The 23,156-nt window shown below is 38.3% G+C and overlaps 1 protein-coding gene across 14 annotated transcripts in view; it reads left to right on the top strand.

The window, feature by feature from the left end:
- LOC100646535 (neurobeachin) overlaps nucleotides 1-23,156 on the top strand; it is a 415,043-nt gene that overhangs the window by 174,554 nt on the left and 217,333 nt on the right. For 12 of the 14 annotated variants that reach the window (XM_048406431.1, XM_048406435.1, XM_048406433.1 and 9 more), the window contains exon 1: nucleotides 3,320-6,315. The exons of 1 other annotated variant lie outside the window; for it this stretch is intronic. In XM_048406431.1, coding sequence (XP_048262388.1) covers nucleotides 6,112-6,315 — 204 coding nt within the window. In that variant the 5' untranslated portion in view covers nucleotides 3,320-6,111. Of the gene's footprint in view, nucleotides 1-3,319; nucleotides 6,316-23,156 lie in introns of those variants that run through there. One more of the 14 variants, XM_048406437.1, reaches the window with a different exon arrangement.

Below are 23,156 nucleotides of genomic sequence, written 5' to 3' on the forward strand. Positions count from 1 at the left end.
TTCATACAATGGATAATTGACCGTTTAAATACTCTTGTGATCTCTGCGAAATGCAAGTATTCGAATATTTCCCTGACCTATTGTATATTAAGGAAAGAAAAATATGACGTTCTAGAGAATACCAGACTTAACATTATTAATTTGGCTGCTTCATACGTTTAATTAAATAACTAGTTGTTTGCTAACTTTAATACTCTTACTACACTTTCATACGTTACGTCAAACATTAATTTTTCTTCTCCTCGCTTTTAAACTTGGCAAAAAGCGTTTCTCGTTCCGCAAGTATTGTTTTATCTTCGCATTTCACTTTAAGCTCTATTTTCTTCATGGTTGGTATGCCTTTAATTTGTAATTCGTGAATATGCAATTCCGCATTTACAGTCCTTTATTCTCAAACAGTCATATTACCTCGACCTTAATGAAGACAGAGAATCCAACGAACAGGTTTTCACCTCCACATCATTTTTTAAAATCCATTTGCCTCCTCTGAAGGAAGATAATTTTTTTATTCTATTTATTTTACAAGTTTTAACAAATCCTTTGTTAAAAGCTTTTTAAAAATAAATAATTATTGCTTTTATTAGAGCGGCGGCTAGACATTTTCAGGATTGTCTCTTTTTTACTCTGAAAGATATATAATGTAATTGGAAAACGTCACGTGAATTCAAAATTATGAACAATATTAATTAAATATATAGGATTCTTTTTTAATTTATATAAATTTTTCTTCTTTTCACATTCCAACCTCACAAACTTTTGCTTTTTATAATATATTATATTATAACTAAATACGATCTTTCCAACGAAGCATTTTGACTCGTAAATGTTGAGTTTTAAATAGAGGACTATATACGAACTTTTTTGTTAGTTTGATATATTTCTAATAAAATATCATTATATTAGATCTTCAATTTCGATCAACAACGCAAATGTCTTTAAGTTGCTTTCTCTTCAGTATTCTCGTATGAATAGAAGCGACCCCTATAAAGACGCCATTATACACAAACAATACGAATAATTACCTAAGCGGAAGACAAATGCTCGAAGATGGCCTGATATATGTTCGATCGCGAAGAATAAAGGTTTCATCAAACGGAAGAGGGAATGGACAAAGACTGAGCAAAAAGAAGAAATTTTTGGGTGAAATGCGTATGTTTATTCTCGAAATACGAAAGGAAAACGTGGGGAAAATAAGAAATTCCGTCGAGTGCACGGAGTCACGAAGGTTTTAGTGTCTGGAGTAGATATACAGGGTGTTTCAAATATACAGTTCAATTGAACAGTGAGTGGTGAAAAATATAGTTATGAATAGCGTAATTGCTGAGAATTATATAAAAAATTAAACGAGGAAGAAACTTTTTACATTCAATATAACATTTGTTTTAGATCAAGCAATAAGGATTAATGGTTCATATAAAAGTCATTTTAAAAAATAAGTAAATCAAAGGGAAACTTTTGAATATAGATTCTATAGAATATCACAAAATTCTGTATTCAATGAGTAAAATTAGTAAAATTATATCACCGTAAACTGGTTTCCAAGATTTCAAGAAAATTTCTAGAAGGAGAAATTGAAATCGTTCTCGCCGTTTTTTGGGCGATTGTAGGAAGAAACGTGGTGAAATTACGAGGAGAAAATGTCAAAGCAATCCTTGAAGATATACTTATATCTAATGATTAACGTAATACCCGAAAATTGTTGGAGCACATAATCGAATATCATATGAAACGACGATATACCTAAATGGCGATAACAAAATTTCGAGGGAAGCGAAATTAAACCCGTACAATCAAAGCTTATCATGACTTCGACAAGAATAGCAGTTGTTAGCGAGCATAGTTGAACGGTGGGAAGAATGTAGTTAGATTCCAGCCAGCGTATACAGTTATTAATCAAGAATGTATTCACTCAACAAGAATGCAGTTAGTCGTTGATGAATAGAGTTAGTCGCCGTAGAAAATAGTCTTGAATACTGTATACCGATGAAATTCCAATCGAATGTATTCCAGCTGTGAAAAACAACGAAGACAGGGACATTCGTGTTGGTCGATATTGCGACGTGAATATAATGTATAGGAGCGTAATGGTATCGTTCATCGGTGAAAATAAATTCAGGTGTCAGGGAATACAAATACGTACGAGAACAGAGGCAGTCACGAACAGGGATTCTGTCAAATAGCGTAGTCAATACCAACGTCAGCAAGATCGCATTCAGTCGTCAGGGAACGTAGCAAATGTAAAAAGGTACAGTCTGCGTCAGCAAGAACTGTTGGATGCCATCGAAATTGCGATCAATCATGCATATGTACAAACACGTATTCAAAACACGCTCGTATGTACAAAGTTGCACTATGGTGTCCTGTATTTTGTATGAAAGCAGGATACCACTGATTTCCGCAAAGAACAAAAAAGGCTTCTATTCATTAATATCGAATGGAATTCAGAGAGAAATATCGATCGTACGCTTCATAATCATTTCATTTACTATTTTGGGTGTTTTTGCCAATATTAAAAAGTATCGTCCCAATGTTCGCATGTGAGTAAATCTTAAGGAACTGTTTCAGTCCAATCGCCTACGAAACTACGAATCTTTACATTAGAACACAAATATAAATAACACGAATTCAAATTCTTCTGAAATTCATCTTCCATTTGGTTATACAATTTGGTATAATTCCATCATCCGCACGACTATTATTTCTCAGAACTGAAAGATTGCTCCACGAGGCATAAAGACGTCCGTTACGCAACTTTCCAGTCAAACATCGTTTCGCCGCACCGCAGCCTACACGTCGAACCAGTCCGACGATATTAATTCCTGTCGATGCGAGAGCATCGAACGTCTCGCCGTAGTAGATCGAGCGTAGCACCCGATTCGCGTGCGTGTACCCCTTGCAGAATCGCGAAACAGAGAGAGTGGAGCAAGTCTGTGAGAAGAGAAGTAAGGAAAGGAGCCACGAAGGCGGAGAAGAATAAGGCCGACACGCTATCGTCGCTGCTTCCAGTCACAGGCGAACGAGAAACAGAGACAAAGAGAAAGAACGGCAGCGGCAAGAAAGATGGACGTACTGAGAGTTGGTGGAAAATGGAGCGGGACAGTGGAAAATCCTGAAGAGAAAGAGAGATGGCAACAAAGGTGGAAAAGGGAAGGATAGCTAGAACGCGAGAGGCAGAGAGATCGGGAGGGAGTTGGTGGATTTTGTGAGCATAGAGGGGTCGGGGGTGGCGCCGCGGGCCGCGCCGTCGCCCAGCATCCCTCGTTTCCACCCGCCCACCCTCGCGAAGGCGCACCCTCACGCCGAGAGTATCTGCTAGTCATACGCTGGCCCGTTGCGAGCCCGCCGATATACCGTGCCTCTGTCGCTCGCTTTGCTCGCCTACGTGCACGCTTTCCTCGTTATATCGTGATTACTGCGTGTCGCGTTGACCCAGTTAAAGCGCGCGTATGGTTGGTATCGCGGTTGTCTCTCGACGCGTGTGCGTTTTCGCGAAAAATTTCTAGAGAATTATTATCCGAAAAAACAATATCATCATTTAACTTGTTTCCTGCTGCAGCGGAATGAACAGTGGTCGAAGAGTGAGTTTGCATAAGGCGTTTAGCCGAGACTGACGCGGATAGTTGTCGCGTAAGTTTGTCGTGCTCGATCGGCGACCGGTGGAGAACGAGAAACACGAGTGGCTCGTGCACCGGAGGGAAGCGAACGCGAGGGCCATCGGCGCAACGACACACCAAAGAATTCTCCTCGAGCCACTCTTACCCACATGGTCTGTGTTTTGCTTCACCACCCTCCTCGTCACTCCTACGTGGCTCCCTCTCTACTATTCACACGAGCAAGACTAGCTCGCGTGTGACAAGGACACGCGAACATCACCCGGTCTCCTTCGTTGAGAGAGAGATAGTTGGTTGGTCCTGCGGTGTGTATATTTTTCGAGTGCACGCGCCTCATTGAAGGTTGCAGGTGCCTCGAAGTGTGCTGCTGGTACTTAGTTCTACCCACGGGCTAGTGTTATGCGTACCGATGACTGTGCGAAGTTGCCTTCGTTATATATGAGACGCGTATGTCGATGTAGTCACGTTGGAATTATCGAAAACATCGTGCTTCTGGTATCGCCGTGGTAATAAGTTGCTACTATCATCTATAGGACCCTTCAACGTCGACGTTTGGATCGTAAACACTCATCGTGTTTGTAACGTTCGATTATTACGCGAAGGTACCAAGATCTATCGGTTACGTTTAGCCTGCACGTTTCCAACATCGAAGGTGCATCATAGACGAAGCTGGACTAAGAAAGTGGCACATTGTCAACGAGGCTACTAGTTTCTGATCGTGGCGGATAATTCACGGGAAACTTACTGGTATGTTGGTGTCACAGTTGTAGGTGATTGATAATAGAGGAGAGTTTAGAACAGGGCAACGGAGGGTAGAATAGAACAGCAGGATACAGGGGACGTTGATGCGGATACAACAGCATTTCCATTCCCCGGTGGACTAATCTGTTCCGCGTCTCGGAGGAAACGATAATCGATACGATGGAAACGTTCATGATAATAGGTATCTGCTTCCTGTGCTACGAGATGTGCAACTTTATCAGACGTCACGCCATACCGCAAACGCCGGAGCCTCGCCGCTCGAATCAAGCTTCTGCAACACCATCCACGATATTTTCGATTTCCCGCAGGTTGCAGAATCGTCCAGGTGAGCACCAGCATTAAGTCTCAGGATGATCCTTGTCTGTATCTCCTTTCCTTTTACCAAACTCATTATTCGCGTGTGTTACTTGGAAGAAACAGCAACGCGTGAGATAAAAGTAGTGGAAAATCTTGAAGAAAGCCTTTGAAATTCAAGAAACAGCAACAACGATCGTAATCTACCTCTTGTTAGAGGTTCGAAGTTATTTAAATAAATTCTTGAAATTCGGATGGTGAGATATCATAAACGAACTATTTACAGGAGAAGATTCTGAATCAAAGCAAGAAACATCCTTAACGATTTCGAGTTACGGCCAGTTGTCAGAGAAAATTTAAACAAATTCTCGTGGTTCATTTATACGGACATTTACACGGTTCATGATGGTCGCGTGATCTTAATAAAGCGTAGAGAATTTGTCACACCCGAACTGTGACGGGACGTCGTGATCTTGGAGAACGGGGCTAATCCGAACCGAAGGACGGAGCGGAATTCGCACTCCCCTGACAAATGTACTTGGACATGATGGAGCGCATTCCGCGTTCAATCGATAGAGAGACGACATAAACGTGCGACGATTGTTCTCTAGCTCCGTTTATCGCGATCAATGAGATTCCGATCAATCGAACCGAAGAAACCTTCGTGTCAGTTATCTGTTTGGAGGATCGAAACTCTGTGTGCGGGGTGTCGAATTGCTTGTTAAAATGCGTGCTTGCGCGGAGTCGAATGAAACCTTTGAACTGCGTGGACAACGAGAATTCTCTTATTGCAAGTGTTTCTCGAACTGACAGAATCCGGATATACCTTCCACGAGAAACAAATTTCATTGGTTTACCGTCGAACGGATATTGTGGAAGGTGGAAGAATTTCGGTTGATTCACTGGGAACTCGCGATTTCACTGGCTGTCTTGGAGGAGTAAATTCGGAGAAACAACTTCCTTTACGCTAGGATAGGTACTGCTTGGTTCCAGCCGATTATATGAAGATGCAGCACACGTCAACGATCCGTGAAAACATAAGGAATCAGAACCAGAGTTTGGGAAACACGGAATCGAAAATGTTCTACGTTTAGTCGGTCCCGTACTGCGCTGACTTCAAATAGTCGTTTGTTATCGAATGTTTCGATATTGATTGGAAGTTATCAACGATGATGTTAATGTGATCGATTGATCTGTTGAGGATTTCAGAAAATGACAGATTAGTTCAGATGTATGAAGTTGCATCGATGGTATATACGTATGTCTATAGTTCTGAGTGTATCTGTTACATGTTAAGAGAAGAATAATTGTCGAAAGATATTCTGCTGATTGGAGTTTGAAGAGGAGGAAGAGGTTGGAACGTGCTCGTTGACGAGCGGCTGTTGATCAAGTTCAGGTTGAACGAAGAAGATACGACAGACAGAATCACGAAAATTGAAGAGAGATGGACTCGTTAGAGCGACTGATAAGCTCCGGATCGCACCAGCCAGCCCTGACGGCCGCCACGAGGTCGCAAAACGCCTTCGTGCAGGCCAACCTTTGTTCCGTGATCGGCCGGAAGGGTCGTCACTTGACTGGCACGTTTTGCTTAACGGGAGACACGATGGAGGGCATAATACAGTGTCTGGTGTTCCTGAAAGCATTCTCGGTAAGAGGATCTATTGTTTCTCTAGTTTCTTCGTTGTTTAGCGTTGTTTGAATCTTCATGTAGGAATAAGATAGTTTTCTACTTGATAGTTTTAAAAATTCAGATGTTAAGTCATTGTTTATGTAGTTAAAAATTCGAATTTTGTTTATTGGAATTTTAATAATAATTGTTTTAGGTTCGACAGACCATAGTTTGCAATTATTGTGTGTTGAAAATATAATAGATATTAATTATTATTGTCGGGAACTACACTGAATATTTTGTGGACCTTTGATCATTAAAGCCCTATAAACAATATAGGGTTATAAACAATATTCTAAATTCTGTCTATCAAGAAACTAAAGACAATATTTCAATTGATTTACATCTTGACAAAAGTATCCTATTCGTATAAAATGCAGCAGAGAATGTCAAAAAGTCGAGAAGTCCTTGGAAAGTTTCTGTGATGCGAATAGCTCGGCTTGTTCGAAAGAAAAGGATGTCGATTTGCAGGCAACGTTTGCGGAATACCGAATACTGATACTCCAGAAAGCTAGCTGTCTATTTAACGAGCGTACATGCAGACAAGGAACAATGTCGAAATTGTTTAACCGGATATTCGAGAGACGTCTGCTTGGAGAGAGAGAGAGAATGAGAGAGAGAGAGAGTATGTACGAGTGAAAGCAATAATGACAGCAATACATGCCGCAAACGCGCAGCTAATACACGTATACTACTGCTCAGAAGTATATGGATGTATAGTTGTTTATTTTTAACACAATTTGAATTAATTAAAAGTTATTCAAAGTCAAAAACTTCCAACATTTATGCAAACAGTGATATTTGAATAATAATATACACAATGGCTACGATAAGTATTGGTATACACCATTGAATTTATCATATTGTTTGCATACTAACTAATTATAGGTTCAAATAAAGTGGCTCCAGAAAATGCTTATCATTGAAAACGTTTATATATGTATTGTATGTGTTGTATGAAACATTTTGAAATTTCATTATCACTGTAACGAAAGATGACTGTCATGACTGTATGAAACTTAAATCTAATCTAAAAGTGTATATAGGAGTTTATACATATGGAAGTATCGGCCAAAATTTTTATACTCTCACTGGTACTTGGTACTTAGTTATCAGTAACGGTATATGATTTATGTTATATATGTATATGTATATGTATACTTTGATTCGAAGAGAGTTTCCAATACTTTGCTACTGGAAAGTAGGATTAAATTTTAGTTCGTTCAAAGAGGCTTTAGTTTGTATCTCTGTTTTAACAGGATTTGTATCTGTTTCATACAGTAGGATATTATTGCTTTTCTGAATTGGTTGACACTCCTCTTTCATTTTATAAAACTTACTCACTTTGATTACATCCTTGCGATTTTCAAAATTTTGTTAGATTTGGTATTATTTCCTAGTATCCCGTTGATCGAGTGTTTTTTAATATCTTATACGATCTAATATCTTAGCATTTATTACCTAATCTTTAATTATTTCAGGAATCTACAGAAAGATGGACGGTATCTAAGCCTATCATAATATTGTACATAGTCCTGAAAAAGGACACAGCAAATACTACTTAAAACACTATACATTTCAAACTCGACTTTGAATGCGTTCCAAATTGAACTTCAAAAATCTGCAAAGCACCGTACCAAAACCTCTTCTCTCTGCAGAAGCAGACTTTCAAAATTGCTGCTCGAAGTCTCATAACAGCGTTCAACGACTTCCAATATGTAATCGTGCTCCTTATTTTCAAACACTACTACCAAACTCAAGCGTATCGCACTAGGATGCACATAACATCACGCTCGGCCGGTTAAATTCAATCGAACGAAACAGCACCCGGTCTGAACGAACCCCAAAAACGTCCTCGATCTAATACACCCTCAAAGGATGCCTCGATGCACTGTTTTGCACGGAACGTGTGCACACATTCGCCGACAAAGGCGAATCCTCTTCTTCGTACTCTACAAAGATCGACCGGACTTTTCGTTTGCGAGACACTTCAATCTCCTGCCCTTTGAAGGTCTTCTCTCCCAGCGTTTGATATCTCGAAACGACTTACCTTTACTTGCTTCTTACGCGAGGATAATGCACGGCCGAGCTTCTTTTCGTTGACAAAACCAATTGTCCCCGAAATGAAGACAAATCGAACCTTGAGAACTCGCGATTGATATCCACGAAAAACGCATCGTTTTCCTATCGTCAACGTGCAAACCACTCGAACAAATCGCCGACGTCAAATCGTCGATAATGAGAATTCGGTGGCGCACAGAATTATTCGGGAAAGTGGTGGGAACGACGTTCGATAGGGATAAGGTGATCCAGGGTGAAAAGAGAAGAATCTGGGCACTAGCGATGGAATTAAACCATTCGCACGCATTTACTTCGTATCTCCTGCAGGTAATCATGTAGATGACAGTCGTGTCTCATTATTAGACTGGGCATTTTTATGCATTTGAAATGTATAAAATATTCACATGGAACAAATTCCTATCTCGATTCCAGTTTTTTAGTTATATTCATAAAAATATGAAATCGCATAAAGATTCGCGGTCTACTCGTTACACCGTTAATGAAATTTCAAAGTGACTTATATAATACGTATAATATATGCGTAAACATTATGCTACGTGTTCCAATATTTTCATAAACCACTGTATAATTTCCATTTTTCCAACAGCTCCTCAATTGAAGAGGTGAAACATAAATTCTTATGAGTGGTAATCAAATCTTCCAAAGTGGAACTTTCATACTAGACTTGAATTTGTGAGTACATATTGAACTTGATCCCATTCCAGTGTTTCCGTTTCTCTACGAAAGAAATTTTCTATTTGCGCTTCCTGTCTCCGATCCCAGAACCAACTGGGTCAAAGAATTTTAATCGCTTCGGCCCGATGCAAATTGCGCGCGATCTTTTGCGCGGAATAATTCTCGACCGAAAGCTAGCCGAACTAATTTCATCGGATAACGGGTCAGAACCAGGCTTCTCCTGGGAATCCCTGGTACCGGAAACCGCGCACCGATTCTCGCGTTCTTTCGTTTATGCTCGCGGCAATTATTTTCGCTCGCGATAAACGGTTGGAACACTTGCGGGTGAATGGATTTGCAGTTAATTGCTAGATGGTATTTTTGTTAAATTTGAATGTTGTTTGTCGATTTCGATGACTTGTATAATGAACGGCGAATGAAGAATCGATCCGAATGACGAAGGGAATTAACTGTTGGTTAAGTTAAGTGATTTTGTCGAATTTATAATGTTATTTCTTAGTACTTTCTAAAAAAGGTAGATTTTATGGTTGATAATTAACATATCGTTGACCGACTAAAAGCATACCCATTTTTGTACACAGATCAATTTAATTATTGAAGTATGGAATTGTGGAAATTGTCATTATAACAGTAATGTGTGTTAAATGATTTAGAAATTTAATTTTATTATAACGTGATGGCACACGTTAATATTTGCATAGTATAGGTAGTCAGTCATGTATTAGAAATCTAAATTTTGTTAAAGATTCATTGCCATTTAGTTGATTTTTGGAAAGTATCACTGTCTAATATTATCGTCTAGTTCAATTACTGATTAATAATCTACTCATTATAAATTATATATTATTATATAGTCATTATAAATTTAAGTGTATTAGTTTATAGATATTTTATAGTCTTTAGAAATGCATTTAATATTTTATATTTCTACTATTAACCAGTTGTAATTTTACCTATAATCAACGGCCGTATTTATATCACGAACGGTTTAATTGAAGTCGATAATGATTATTACTTGGATATATTACGAATGAAAATTAGATATTGATCATCAGTCAACGTCACAATAATATCCACATAAATTTCGAGGATTGTAATGTTGCCAATATTATTCTCTGTTAATTTTCTAAATTGTTTGATTTCGATCGAACAGTGACGATTATATATACGCACGAATCTAGAATTATATATTTTGTGTAGTCAACGATAATATAAATTTAAATAATTTTATTAAAATTCGGAACAAAATAAAAATGTTATATGTTAAAATATTCTTCATCATAATCAAAAAGTCATCTGATCTATACATGGGATCCTAAGGTGGAAACTAAATCTTTGTGGAAACAGGAATGCTCAGCAGAAGCTTGAAATATGGATATTACAGCTAAGAAGTTTTTAGCGTTGAGTCAAACATATCATAGCAAATTTCTCTTAAAAGGCTGACACAGACGAAAGGCGTAGAGAGGGGCACGATTTTTAAACACTTTCTTCGACGCTCTGGTTCTAACTCGTTAACTTTTCGATTCTCACTTTGCAACTCTTTAAAGTCTGATTGCACACTTCTTGGCTTTTTCACGGCTTTTCATAACTTTACTGTGCAACTATGATAAATATATATATGTTGGTCCTTCAAAATTACACCTTACTTCTTGGTTGACGTTATTCACTATATCTTTCCTAGATGGTCGTTGCAATAAATATGACAGAATGTACACATGAACATTGAACTGTTTCGTATAATTAATTATAGTGTAACACACGTAAGTTACTGATTACCCGTTATACATATAAGCGCGTATAATCGGATGCAAGTGAACAGAAACTAATTCTTTATGTAAAAATAAGTCAAAAGTGTGAAATAAATATTTTCGCTTGATTCTGTGCAATTGCTATCGAAGGAATTCGATGTACTTCATGAGCAAGAATACATTATGTATCAAGACGTATGATGCGAATGAGAAAACATCTCAAAATGACGATAGTCGTGAAACGCATTTGATTTGTACCAAATACTGATAGATATTTTAATTCGCATAACCGATACTATATGTTGAAAATTAATTCAATTAATCTGATATCAAATTAACAATCCTATATCTATAATTACGAAAAACATTCGACTAGAATCGCTAAATAATAAAAATAAAGAACCCTGTAAGAATCCATTCGATCTTCGCTCTTCAGTTCCTGAAAAACCTAATCTCAAAGTTCCATTTATCACGAGACCTGGCTTAACACGACGGTGAAGCTTCCTCGGAAGAATCTCCGGTGTTTTCATCGAGGGCCTTTAAAACATATAGCCGTGGTACATGTATTTTGTAGTCTATCCGTGAGCGACGTCGTTGACGATGGTCGCGTTCCTCCTCGGTCGAGTGGCTGGCATTCTTCGTTTCCTTCGCGCGGCCGTGACGAAGGGTGCGACGAAGGTGACGATAACATCTCGACGAGAGGAGGCTGCCTATGAATTTTTATCCGTTCTGGCCGTAGGCTACGGCCGGCTGAAACGAACGAATCGCGATGGCCCCCTATCAAGAAAAAACCACTTACCCCGGCGAGCTCGTTTGACGATCAAAGTTATTGGCGTGGTGACGTAACGAGGGTCGGATGTGAGTCTCAATGGAGGTTTGAGATGATGCAGCGAAAGTCGAACCTGTATTTTGATGGCAAAACATTTTGTGCTGGGGAAAAATTAACGCGTTTATAATCGACGACATTATTAAGTTTTTATGTTAAAATGAAAACTGAGGGAAAATTAACACACAAAGAGGACAGTAAGATTCGTACACAATAATGTACTAACTAATAATGTTACTAAATCGACAAGTTACAAATTAATAATTTGTAAAATTCGATTTGTTTTGTTACTAAACTTGCTACTGTTACGTAAAAGAATTTATAGAACTTGATTGTTTGTAATTTGCGATTTGTAAGAATATTAGTCAATTGTACAAGAACGTCCTAATCTTTGGCGTTAAATTTCATGTACATTCATACACAGTATCATCCCCTCGTGGATCTTTATTACTACGTAGCTTTATGAAAAAATTTTGAAAAATTTTATGAACGTAACTTTGCTTATTTATGGAGAGTTTGTCGATAATTATGGATCACCGATAATTCAGAATGCACTAAATGCATTAAATTACATCCGATCGTAGACTTTCCAAACGAGTATCTCTCGTCAATCAAGGGAGTCCGCCCGCAATATTGAGTTATGAAGTTTCCACCGAACCGAAGTTCTAATATCGTAAAGTAAATTTTTCTTGAAATCCTTCCGTCGCTGCTCTTGTCCTCCTCCCCTCCCCCCCTCTCTCTATCTATCTCTCTCATCACTCTGTTACGTGCAAGTTCGTATTAATAAAGTTCCCGTTAAAGGGTCGACTGCAGGTGGTTTCGTGGTTTAACGTCGAAGAGGTATTAACGTTCATCTGGATGCAAGATGGATGAATTGTGAGATGGTTTTTGAAATACTGACGTCTGCGAATTTTTGTTTGAAATTTGTTGTTATGCTTACGCAATTATTTTCTAGAGACGACATTATCTTCTACACGATTATAGGAAACGTAATAACATGACGGTCATCCTATTCCCTCAATTTTCTCCTTAATAAAGTTTGAATTGGAAACCGGATTAGGCGAAACGGAATTAAGGGAAACAATCGTGGAACTTCCACGTAAACCTCCGCAGAGATAAAGCGTATCCCTCCGTGCGGGTATCAAGAAATAATTCACACGGCTATTATCGAACGACAGCGTAGTCGGCTTTTCCGCAGGAAAATCGAATCACTCACGGGAAAATCCCCAGTTTCGCATGCTCGCTCGTTGTTTATTTAAAATTTCGAGCCGCTCGAAAATATACGGTCCATCCTATCGAGCGTCCTTTCAAAATCGCGGTCGACTACCCTCGTTCCATCCCTTCCACCTATTTACATTTGGAAAATCAAATTCGCGTTTCATGGAAATTTAATCATCCGATATCGCGGATTACTACGCGTGACAACGCAAGCATATCCGTGCTAAAGGGATAGCGACGATGATGTTACTGTTCGGGTTGATCGCACGTGGATTGATACTCGTTTTGGGGATGTTATAAAGGACTCTGCATTTTAATGGCAATTTTTTTGTTTACTCGAAGTTTGCCATATATTTTGAGGATTTTTAGGATGTATATATTTCTCCTTTATTTGTATTTAATTTTAATCTTAAACGTGGAGTGTGCCTTTTCGTTATTTGCGCTAAATTTCTGTTTTGTATTTCTCGATTTCTGTTGAAACGGTAGCTTGAGGATTTTATAACAGACGTTTACCAAAAGAGATAAAAGTCAAATGTTTCAGTGTAGATATATGAACTTAAGTGGTTTTTAAATAGTCGGAAGTTTAAGAAATAATGGTCAGGAAGAGTGATAAGTTGAATCTCTGATGGGGCGGAGAGAAGCGATAGAAAATTCTCTTTAGCAAATGAGGATTATCTCCTTTCTCTGTTCTTTGTAAGAAATAGAGATTCGTCATAGGTCATATTTTATGACGAATTGTTGAACTACAACAGCGACTAAAAGTTTGGAAACGTCCCAATTCCACCTGGACATCATATTTCAAGATCTCACATTCGCATCACTCAAAAATTAATCAAAATCACACTCAATCTCCAATTTCCAGCTCGCAAATTGCTTCAACTTCACCCTAGTACGTACCCTCATAAATTCACGAACTCATAAATCGAACGAAAGAAAGAGGACCACAACGAAGCTCCTAGAAGATGAAAATCTCTCTGGTCCGACGATCGAGGAACGTTAATTACCTGATCGCGAGGGTAACTCTGTGTGGTGTCCGTTCAAGATAATTAAAGGAGTCTGCCTTTGTAGCACTCTAGCGGTCTCGCGGTCGGCTCTTTCTTTGAGGAGGGGATAGAACCACTGTCGGTGACGAAACTTCACCGATATTTTAGCCTCTTCGAGAGCAAGGGAGACAGGGGAGATAGTCTACTACTATCCCGTATGCGGCCAAAGAGACGTTATTTCCCGATTCCGGTTGGATGTGCGCATCTGCGACAGCCGTTCGTGTCTCGGAGAGAATACGCTCTCGTGTCTTCGAGGCTTGACCTCGTTCCAGGTGTTCCGCTAGTCTATCTTCCTCCCTGTTACTTCCTCTGTCTCTCTGTCTTGCATGCTCGTATCCTCTGCGGGGCGTTCTCGTAATAATAGATTTATATGCATAGCTTTCCGCGAACGGTACAGGTGGTTCCGTATCTACAGCACCTCGTACGTGCAAACCGTTTCACGAGTTCGGTAATGCAGCAGTGTAATAATTGTAATTTAAATGGCGACTCGCTTGCGTGTCACGAGAAAATTCTATCGTATTTTTCTGTATTCATCGTTTCGGCGCTCTCGAACGAAATTTGATTATCGTAGAAATGACGTAATTCGTAGCTCGGTGTGTCGGCTGTCATAAATGTTGCGATTTAGAGGAGTCTTAATTGGTAGTTTTATTGGAACGTTAAAAGGAGACGCGTGTACAATAGCTATGAAAAGTATTAGCACATCATTGTATGTATTATAGCATTCGCACTATATTTATTGTAGGAAAAAGTCATGAACAGAGGAGAATGAAAATTTAATCAAGGTTTCCAATACCGGAGAGTGATGATACCACTTGAAATCATCCGCCACTGTATTTTGACGTAACACGCCAGGAATGAAACTGAGATTCGAGTCCTTGGCACCCAAGAGTGACGAAAAGCAAATTTTCTAGCTCAGTGACCTATATGATTTTCTCATCATAGGTATGACGGAGGGTTTATGCATTGTTAGAAAACTCCAGTCTTCTAGATGAATAGGTTTATGAGTTTATATGGACTATAATCGGCTTTTTGAAAATCCCCTTGCTACTCCGGAAAAAATTCCTAATTAAACACAATAATTACAGGTCGTCTTTTCTGAAAACAGAGTATCCCAAACCCGGGAGTTTAGTAGCTCTAGTGTTAAAATGAATAGAAGTAAAGAGTGAAAACGAATAGCGACAATAAGAAATAAATAATATTTTTCACAGATTTATAGAAAGAATTACTTTCCAACCACAGTGCCATCGGTAATGCGCTGGAACACTGTCGTCTCGTTGAAAAGAGGAAAGCTTACCGCGCGAAGCTTCTCCTTGTCGCGAAGCAAGAAGCTTAAACCGTCTCAAGTCCGGGAAAGCTTCGGCTAAAAAGGAAGAAAATATCTGGCTGGTTGGTAACTTTGATATTTTGTAAATATCGTGATTGCTGAAGCGTTTTTCGCGTGACTAGTCCCAACCTCTACTTACACGTAATTGATCGAGACCTTTCGCTGTTGAAGTCTTTTTATGGATTACGTGTCGAGCGTACCGATGACTCGATTCGGACTGGTATCCTCGACCAGCAGTGGATAGAGCCAACTCACCAAGAAATATACGTGGGTTCGATAGCCTGTTCGATATTCAATATATAATTTAATAACGTAGCTGTATATAGGTCAAACGTTCTTTCTCTAACTTCTTTCCTTCTCTGCCCTTGCATTCCCTGACTTTCGTGTATCACGTATCTTGTCCAAATGTCGGAAGCCGTGTGTGCTCGATAAACCGAATATTCCACGGTATATTTGTTGAGGATGGTAAGAGGAGAATTTGATCGAACGATTTGAATCCCAGCCGTGTTAACTTCTTTGTGTGTGCCCGGGATTAATGAAACGATGGCTGTTCGGATCACGATCTGTGTCACTGTGTCCACGATGATGGATTTGTGGTCTATTTGTGCTGCGTTTTGAGATTTTTTTCTCGCTTCTTCTATATTGTGAAATGTTGCTCTTGGCTAGAATTCTTGCAAATTCTTCAACTTTATAAACATTCAATTTGTTTAATTTTCAAACTTTGTAATTTTCAAACTTTACATTTTTATTGACCTTCGTCCAAATCTTCAATCGTGTTCTATCGTGCAAAGCGTCCCTGTTATTTCCGGCCATACATCGTCGTACGTTGTTCGTTATCGCTTAGTTCGTGTATCGTTTGTTTGCTATAACTCTTTAACAATGCTTCCAGCGACATATATTTGTATGACATTTTTTTTATTTTGACGTATGGGCTATACCGATAACGTTTGGCGGAAAGAAACTGAGACAGCCTGTATAAACGCATACGTAGATACTACAACAGTCTCTGTCTTTTTCTCTGGTTTCCTTCCATTGTTTACCATACTCCCTTGAACTCTACTTTAAACTCCTCTGTCAGAGCATGCTGACCGCCCTCAGGATACTCGAATCTTTACACGTACTAGCACAAATACGAACATCTGCACAAAAACTCTTCGTTGCCCTTTAGCCATGTTTGAATCACATACGCAACTCACGGATCTTTGCTTTTCAAACTTCTATGATACAATGTTTGAGTACATACCTTGAAATCTTTGTTGTCTGCACCACAGAGAAGAAAGAAAAATGACGAAATATAGCGCAATAGCTTTGAAAGATACGCTTTCGCTTTGGATGGAAATATTATAATACATGTAATAATTTATTATAAAATTTAGCAAAGAATATCAGTTGATAGGAATAATATACGATTATTTATAACAATTCAATCGCAGAAAATGAAAACATTTCTCGTAACACCGAATTCTCTCCATGAAATGATCTTAACTTCACATTTGTCTGATATATCATAAACTTATATTACTGTCATGATTAAACTACGGAGTTTTATGCGTTTCTGAAAAATTTAAATACATTAAATGCATATAATATGTAAAAACATGTAAAGTACCCTAAGTACAGTACTCGTTATAATATTTACTGCGTAAAACAAATTTCTGGTTAGATTCCATTTGAATTTGCATAAGTATCCGTAGTGTAATCGCAACATATGCACTCCTTTACTTTCTTGAGAAATATGCTCAATCACGATGTATTTATACGCCTCATTTATGCGATGACTTCCATTTTATTTTCATTAATCTTCCTCCAGTTCCACCTATGTAGAAAAATAATGTATGGTATTTTCGTACTAATTCCTTGTCATTGCAGTACTAATTAAAATCTCTTCAATCATCTCCACTCGTATAAAATTTGTCTGGTCAAACACGTTTGCATGGTACTATGCGGTTTACTCGTTCCATTTTGAATTCAAAATTTCCAAGTCGCAGCGAGACTGTTTAAAAATCGATCGACCGGCATGAATGAAAACGCGGTTGAATCGTGAGGTCGTTGGTGCAAGGCAAATAGAAATGAACGTCGAAATTTCAGGCACCGTGAATGCAGTTCAGGAGCGTGGCGTTGTTTTTACTGGGTAAACGACGACGAACGACATCCACGGTTTCATTTAGCGGATGCGCAAACACCGATCCGCTGCCAATAAACACGGCCGGCTCTTGGTGGCTGGCCACTTATGTATTCAAAGCCTGTTCGAATTCCGCGATGCTTTCAATCCGGCTTGTTCGCAGCTTTGGAATGCTATCTGCTCGCGTTCCGTCGAGAATCCGTCTATCACCAAGTGTGCCATGGATAGATTATGTTAAGCACTTTGTTACATTCTCGACTAAAAAATCTTGAAATACCTCTTGTTTCCAAATCTAACCAATTGAAACCATCATTTCAATATGATTGCAGTTAAATTACGAGCGTTGCATATAAGTAAATAGATGATAAATGTAATGTTTGAATCTTCATGTACACGACAATTAATTTGTTTCATTATAAAACGACACAGAAATTAAACCAACTAACGAACCTGCTCAACATCTTCACTCAGCTCGCACCGTCGTGTCGCGTCGTCAGTTCTCATACCTACAATAATAAACGCGCCAATAAAAAAGAAACAAAGAAACAGTGCAGTGTCGATCGTATAGTCGATCAGCGTTCCACAAGCTTGCTCGACGAATCGTGTCACCATACATATCTCAACAACAGCTTAGAACGTTGAAATTCGCCCGTGTAAATTTCAAATGCTAGATCGTCTAAGAAGTTTGATCTTTAATTGGAGGGAAGTTCGATCGTGTACTTAAAGTAGATGTGCGAGCAGTAATTAAAGCTCGACTCGCGATGTAGAACCATGATCGCGTACGGACGTGACGGAAGCGTAGAGCGACGGAAAGAGATTAAGAGGGATGAAAGGTGCGCGTCTTAATTTCAGCGCAAGTGCGAATCGAGTGCTCATTGCTTTTAGTGAATTCACCGATCGTGGAAAACGCAAACGCCTCGACAGATCTGAATCTAGGTCCCTAAGCTTTTGACGCTCGACGAACCGTATCGGCTTCTTCAGTGCCGAACGCGTTTCACGCTTTTTCGCCCCGGCCCATTTAAGCAAAAGCGAGACCCGTTGAGGAGACACGCGATGGAAATTGCCTCGCGAGATTTAACTTTTAATAATTTTTAACCTGCAACCCGGAAACGCCTTCAATCTGAATCTCTTCTTGGGGGATTTATGAAGCGGTTATTAAATTTGTAGGGTGGTTGCGTCCGCTGTCTTTAGAGTGAATCGGTATTTAGAATGAAAAAGGCGGCTATCCTTTTTAACGGGACAGTTTGGGTATAAGGAGGATTAAGTAGGGAGAATTACTGTTTAAATTCGGGTAAATTGACTGAACTGAATGAGGATTTAGGTATAAACGCTTTATCATCTTTTTTTGTAACTTAGCTATGTCTCATGGTCTCCTTTTTTATTGCGAATAATTTCCTAATATCTCGTAATAATTACTTCAATCTATATACATTATTTCGAAATGTCAGATTCTGATTTCGATAAATAAATTTATCAATCGATAGTTCGTTCTCTTCTTATAACCATCAGTGGTTTCCTAGAAAAATTGCTTCTTTATATCTTTTCTTTTCTAAGTGAAGGATGAAGACTCATAAGGTAAAAAATTCAACGCGAATAATAGTAATTTATCTTTCTTGGTATAATTCCCTCCTTTAAATCTGACCTCTTGAAATTTTCATTCACGCTTATTCATATAACCCGCGTCATGTTGCTGTAAAATTTCCACGAGTTGACGCGAGCCGTCACAACGTAACAACATTTAACGAAGTTATAAGTTTGAAAATCTCGAACTTCTAGATTACGTAGTTCTAATAATTTCAGAGTTTGGCGCAATTGGTCGGTAAGCTCGATTACTGAAAAAAAATGCCCGTGGAAGCTGAGAAAAAATTACAAAACTTCTTTTCACACGTAATCATTCTTATTCCATTTGTACCATTGATTTAGTAATACGTGATATTACAGAGTTATGAAAAAAATCTTAATTAAAAATTAAAGAAGAAATTCCATATTGTGACCTAATTTTGTTATTAAAATTGAACAATGGAGAAGCTCGGTATACGAATTTAATAAATCCTCGTAACACATTCAAATTCACCACTGAAACAATCGATCGGCTGATAAACCTTTGCGCAAACCTGATTAAGCCTTTGCGATTGAGTAATAGCGTCACGCAACAACAATTTTGTTGGAAATTGGTCGACTATATTCGTTACCAACAATTTATGATACATTTCCACTTTCCTATCCATTGTTTCTGAATAGCTCTGGTATTTGGTAAATTAATTCGTATAATACTATTGCAGTAGCTTCCGTATAAATCCTAATATACATATGTAGATAGTATCCTCATACATAGATTCATAAAGACATTATGTACAGCAGTGTGAAGGAACCTTGATCAAAATTGCAAAAAAGAATTCTAATGGTAATAATAGAAGTAATGAACAATGAAGGAAAGAGGAACGACGGTTCCATTGAAAGGAAAGAAAGAAAAGATTTCTATAAATGAAAATATAAAACATAATTCCAACATTTCGTTAAATTTTCGCCATGAAGCTCGCCAACTATTACATAAAAATTTCTTTTGCATTTTTACTAACTACAGAGATGTATTATACGAACGTAACGTAGATATTTCTAATATTCGTGTATCGAATACTTTGATATGACGGACTACAAATCGAGCAAAAAGAAAGTCGATAGGGAGAGAAAGAGTGAGTTCACGGCAGCAAACTAATCGAATGAAGCTCGCATATTTCGCTTCTATGGGAAATTCCTTTTACCATTCTCGTGGAGATACACCGCAGATTTATTCGTTTCAACGGAGAAAAAAGTTCGGTGCGCCCGTGAAGCTGGACCGATGATTTTTCATCTCGAAAGCGGTTTCGTGTAACGTTCTCTCGGTTCTCGGGAGAACAGCTCGTTTCCGAGCGAGTCGTTGCCCTCTCGCGGTCGGCTGCCACTCGCAGCGAGTGCTTTTCATCTTCGCGGACGCAAACAAACCGCGGGAACCACCGCGTTATTAATCTCCGGATTATCAAGTAGGCCGCTCGAACGTCCGACTCTGAGAATATTTTGACCAAATTTTGCGAGATTCTGCGGCGGTTCTATGCTCGGTACGTATAAATCCGCTACGATTTGATAAAAAATACTACCATCACCTACTAATTACTTTTTCAAAGCGAAACTTGTTGATCCTACGTGACGATGGAGAAGTTTCCGCGGAATAACTGGTAGAGGCGATGAATGAAATCTTTAGATTCAAACTTTTTCCATCTTTAGACGAAAAATTCTCTGATAATTAGCTCAACCTATATTGATTAACTGAATTTATTAGATCCAAAGGATAATATTAATAACATCCTATATGCAAATATATGTAGTTGGTACAGAAACCTTGGATCAGAGTACTTGGTACACGAGTCTCGTTATTGATTAGTGGATTTATTAAGCGCATTTCACTCATGTTGATTCAAACGAAAATCACGTGTGCGAGAATGGTAGTATTTATACGACATGAAGATATAGTATTAATGAAGATTAACGAGGTAATGGTGTCATTTGAATGCCAATTAATTGATTAATTAAATCTGCCTGTTAGAAGCTTCATTCATTAGAGAGAGATATACATACCTATATATGCATATGCACATGTAATCATACCCTTGTGGACATAATAATAGCCATGACTATCCCCTTATAGAAAAGTATATTACGTACATTTCATACATTTTTACCCTTTGATTTATTTCTCGTAAATATCGTACATATAAAAACTTAGAATACAAAACCGCGGATATTTATATTAAGTTCATATTTTTCATGTATCTTTTATGTAATTGAAATACTAAAACTTAGAAAATTATTTTATCTGTCAAACATTATAACTTCATATACCTTCATATATCAATTGCATTCTTTGCATTTTCGAACTTTCAAATTTCGAGTCTCTGGAAATGCGATGTCACTAAAAAAATCTAAAGTTTCCTTTCCACTTGCAAGCCATCAAACAAAGACGCCTTTGTCGCATCCTAAATCGTAGCTGGTTAAATCTCAGTGGCCGTAACGACCCAATTTCGCGATTCCGGCCCTGTCGATCCATTGTTCTCGCCCGTTTCGTGGCTTCTTCGCGCGGTGAGTTTAACCGTCTCTCGTTCATCTCGTGGAAAATTGTGGCTGCTCTGCTCGGAGTCGCAGTGATTATTGTAAACGCGGCTTCAACGAGAGGAACTAGGTCGAACGAAAGAGTCGCATCATCGATGGGATTGGCGGACGACATGGTCGTGGCGCCGCAATGGGAGCTCTGCGTAGATTTCTGTGTCTGGGGACCAGACTTAATTACGGGAGGCGGCGCGTACAATAACCAGATGAGCTCTCCGATCGCAAATATCGCATGGCCACCCGCGATTATTAATGCACAATGAAATATGCGTTCATTAGTAAACGTTTTGGAATTGAGTCGCGCGTTCTTCCGGTTAATATCATTTTCGAGCGTGGCGCGCGGTACGGTTGAAGCTCTGCATGTTTCGGACGCTTTTGGTATCGGGTAAATGGGGGATTATGGTAACTGGAATAGTCGAATACTAGGAATTTCGCTACGATAATTTGATTCCAGGTGGCTGAAAGAAAATGCAGTGGTCAACAGAAACATTGGCAAGTGTTATATTTTCTTATAATATCTCACGTAAATCTGTAAAATTTACGGTTCCTCGGTCAGTGTTTTAATAATGATAAATGGTAGTTTTATTGAATGGATAAATGGAATTGAACATTTTAGGTAAAATCCAATATTTGACCTATCAATATTAGATAAACTGTATACATTCTTCTCTTTCGTGATGTGCAAAAAGTTAGATCTGACTTGGTATGAGAGAAAACCAAGATTGTTACTTTGTTTGGAATGGAAAGAGCTATAAAAAGGTGCGGTATTTTCATGGGGTTTTTTTCCGAGGAAATAAACACTGATAAGTAACCCGGAGGTATAACGATGTCGTTGTAACCCTCGCAGCGCGCCATTTCTCTCGTTCCTTAGGTCATCTATAGGAAACTCGGTCTGTGGATTTAACTTTTGGGGTGGACTTAATTCATATACATTACGATTTTTTCAAGCAATGGTTGCTTTCTTCCCTCGACTATCTTTAGTAATAATCGTAAGCTTAAATATGAAATATCTTTTCAGCGTTTCCTAGTTTGTATTTTTGTCACGCGTTGGTTAACTTTTGTTAGACACTTTTATTTACACTTTATTTTTCGAGATGTAGAATTTTTTACTTTAACAGCTTCATTTTTTATTCATGACGTAAGTAACGAAATGTTTCGTTATTTTCATGAAAGCTCTTTGGCCTCGTTTATAATGTAGTAGTTTTAATAACAGCTTCTATATAGCTACATTTACGATACAAAATTAAATAGATATTATCTTTGAAATACATGCATACAAAATGGAATTTCTATACAGTTACAAAATATAAACCCTTCTGCCATTATGCACATGAAACGTTATTACTTTTTAAAAAGAGCTATATTCACACGGAATTGACTTCCACGGTTCATAAAATCCCCATCTACTGCCAACAAAATTAATATCAGTGTTATTAAATATAGTATTAAAATACGAATGGATTTGAGGATGCATTTGAATAGATATGGACATACCTTTCCTTCGACAAATTTGTTCCAAACTTAATGTCAATAGATATTAATAAAATGAATAAAATATGAACAAACTCCAAATATCTAATTTTATCCACATACATTATCAATCCAATATCATCTAAACCTCTGCGATCTCTTTATAAACGCG

This window comes from Bombus terrestris, chromosome 6, assembly GCF_910591885.1.
Source record: "Bombus terrestris chromosome 6, iyBomTerr1.2, whole genome shotgun sequence".
Classification (NCBI taxonomy): domain Eukaryota; kingdom Metazoa; phylum Arthropoda; class Insecta; order Hymenoptera; family Apidae; genus Bombus; species Bombus terrestris.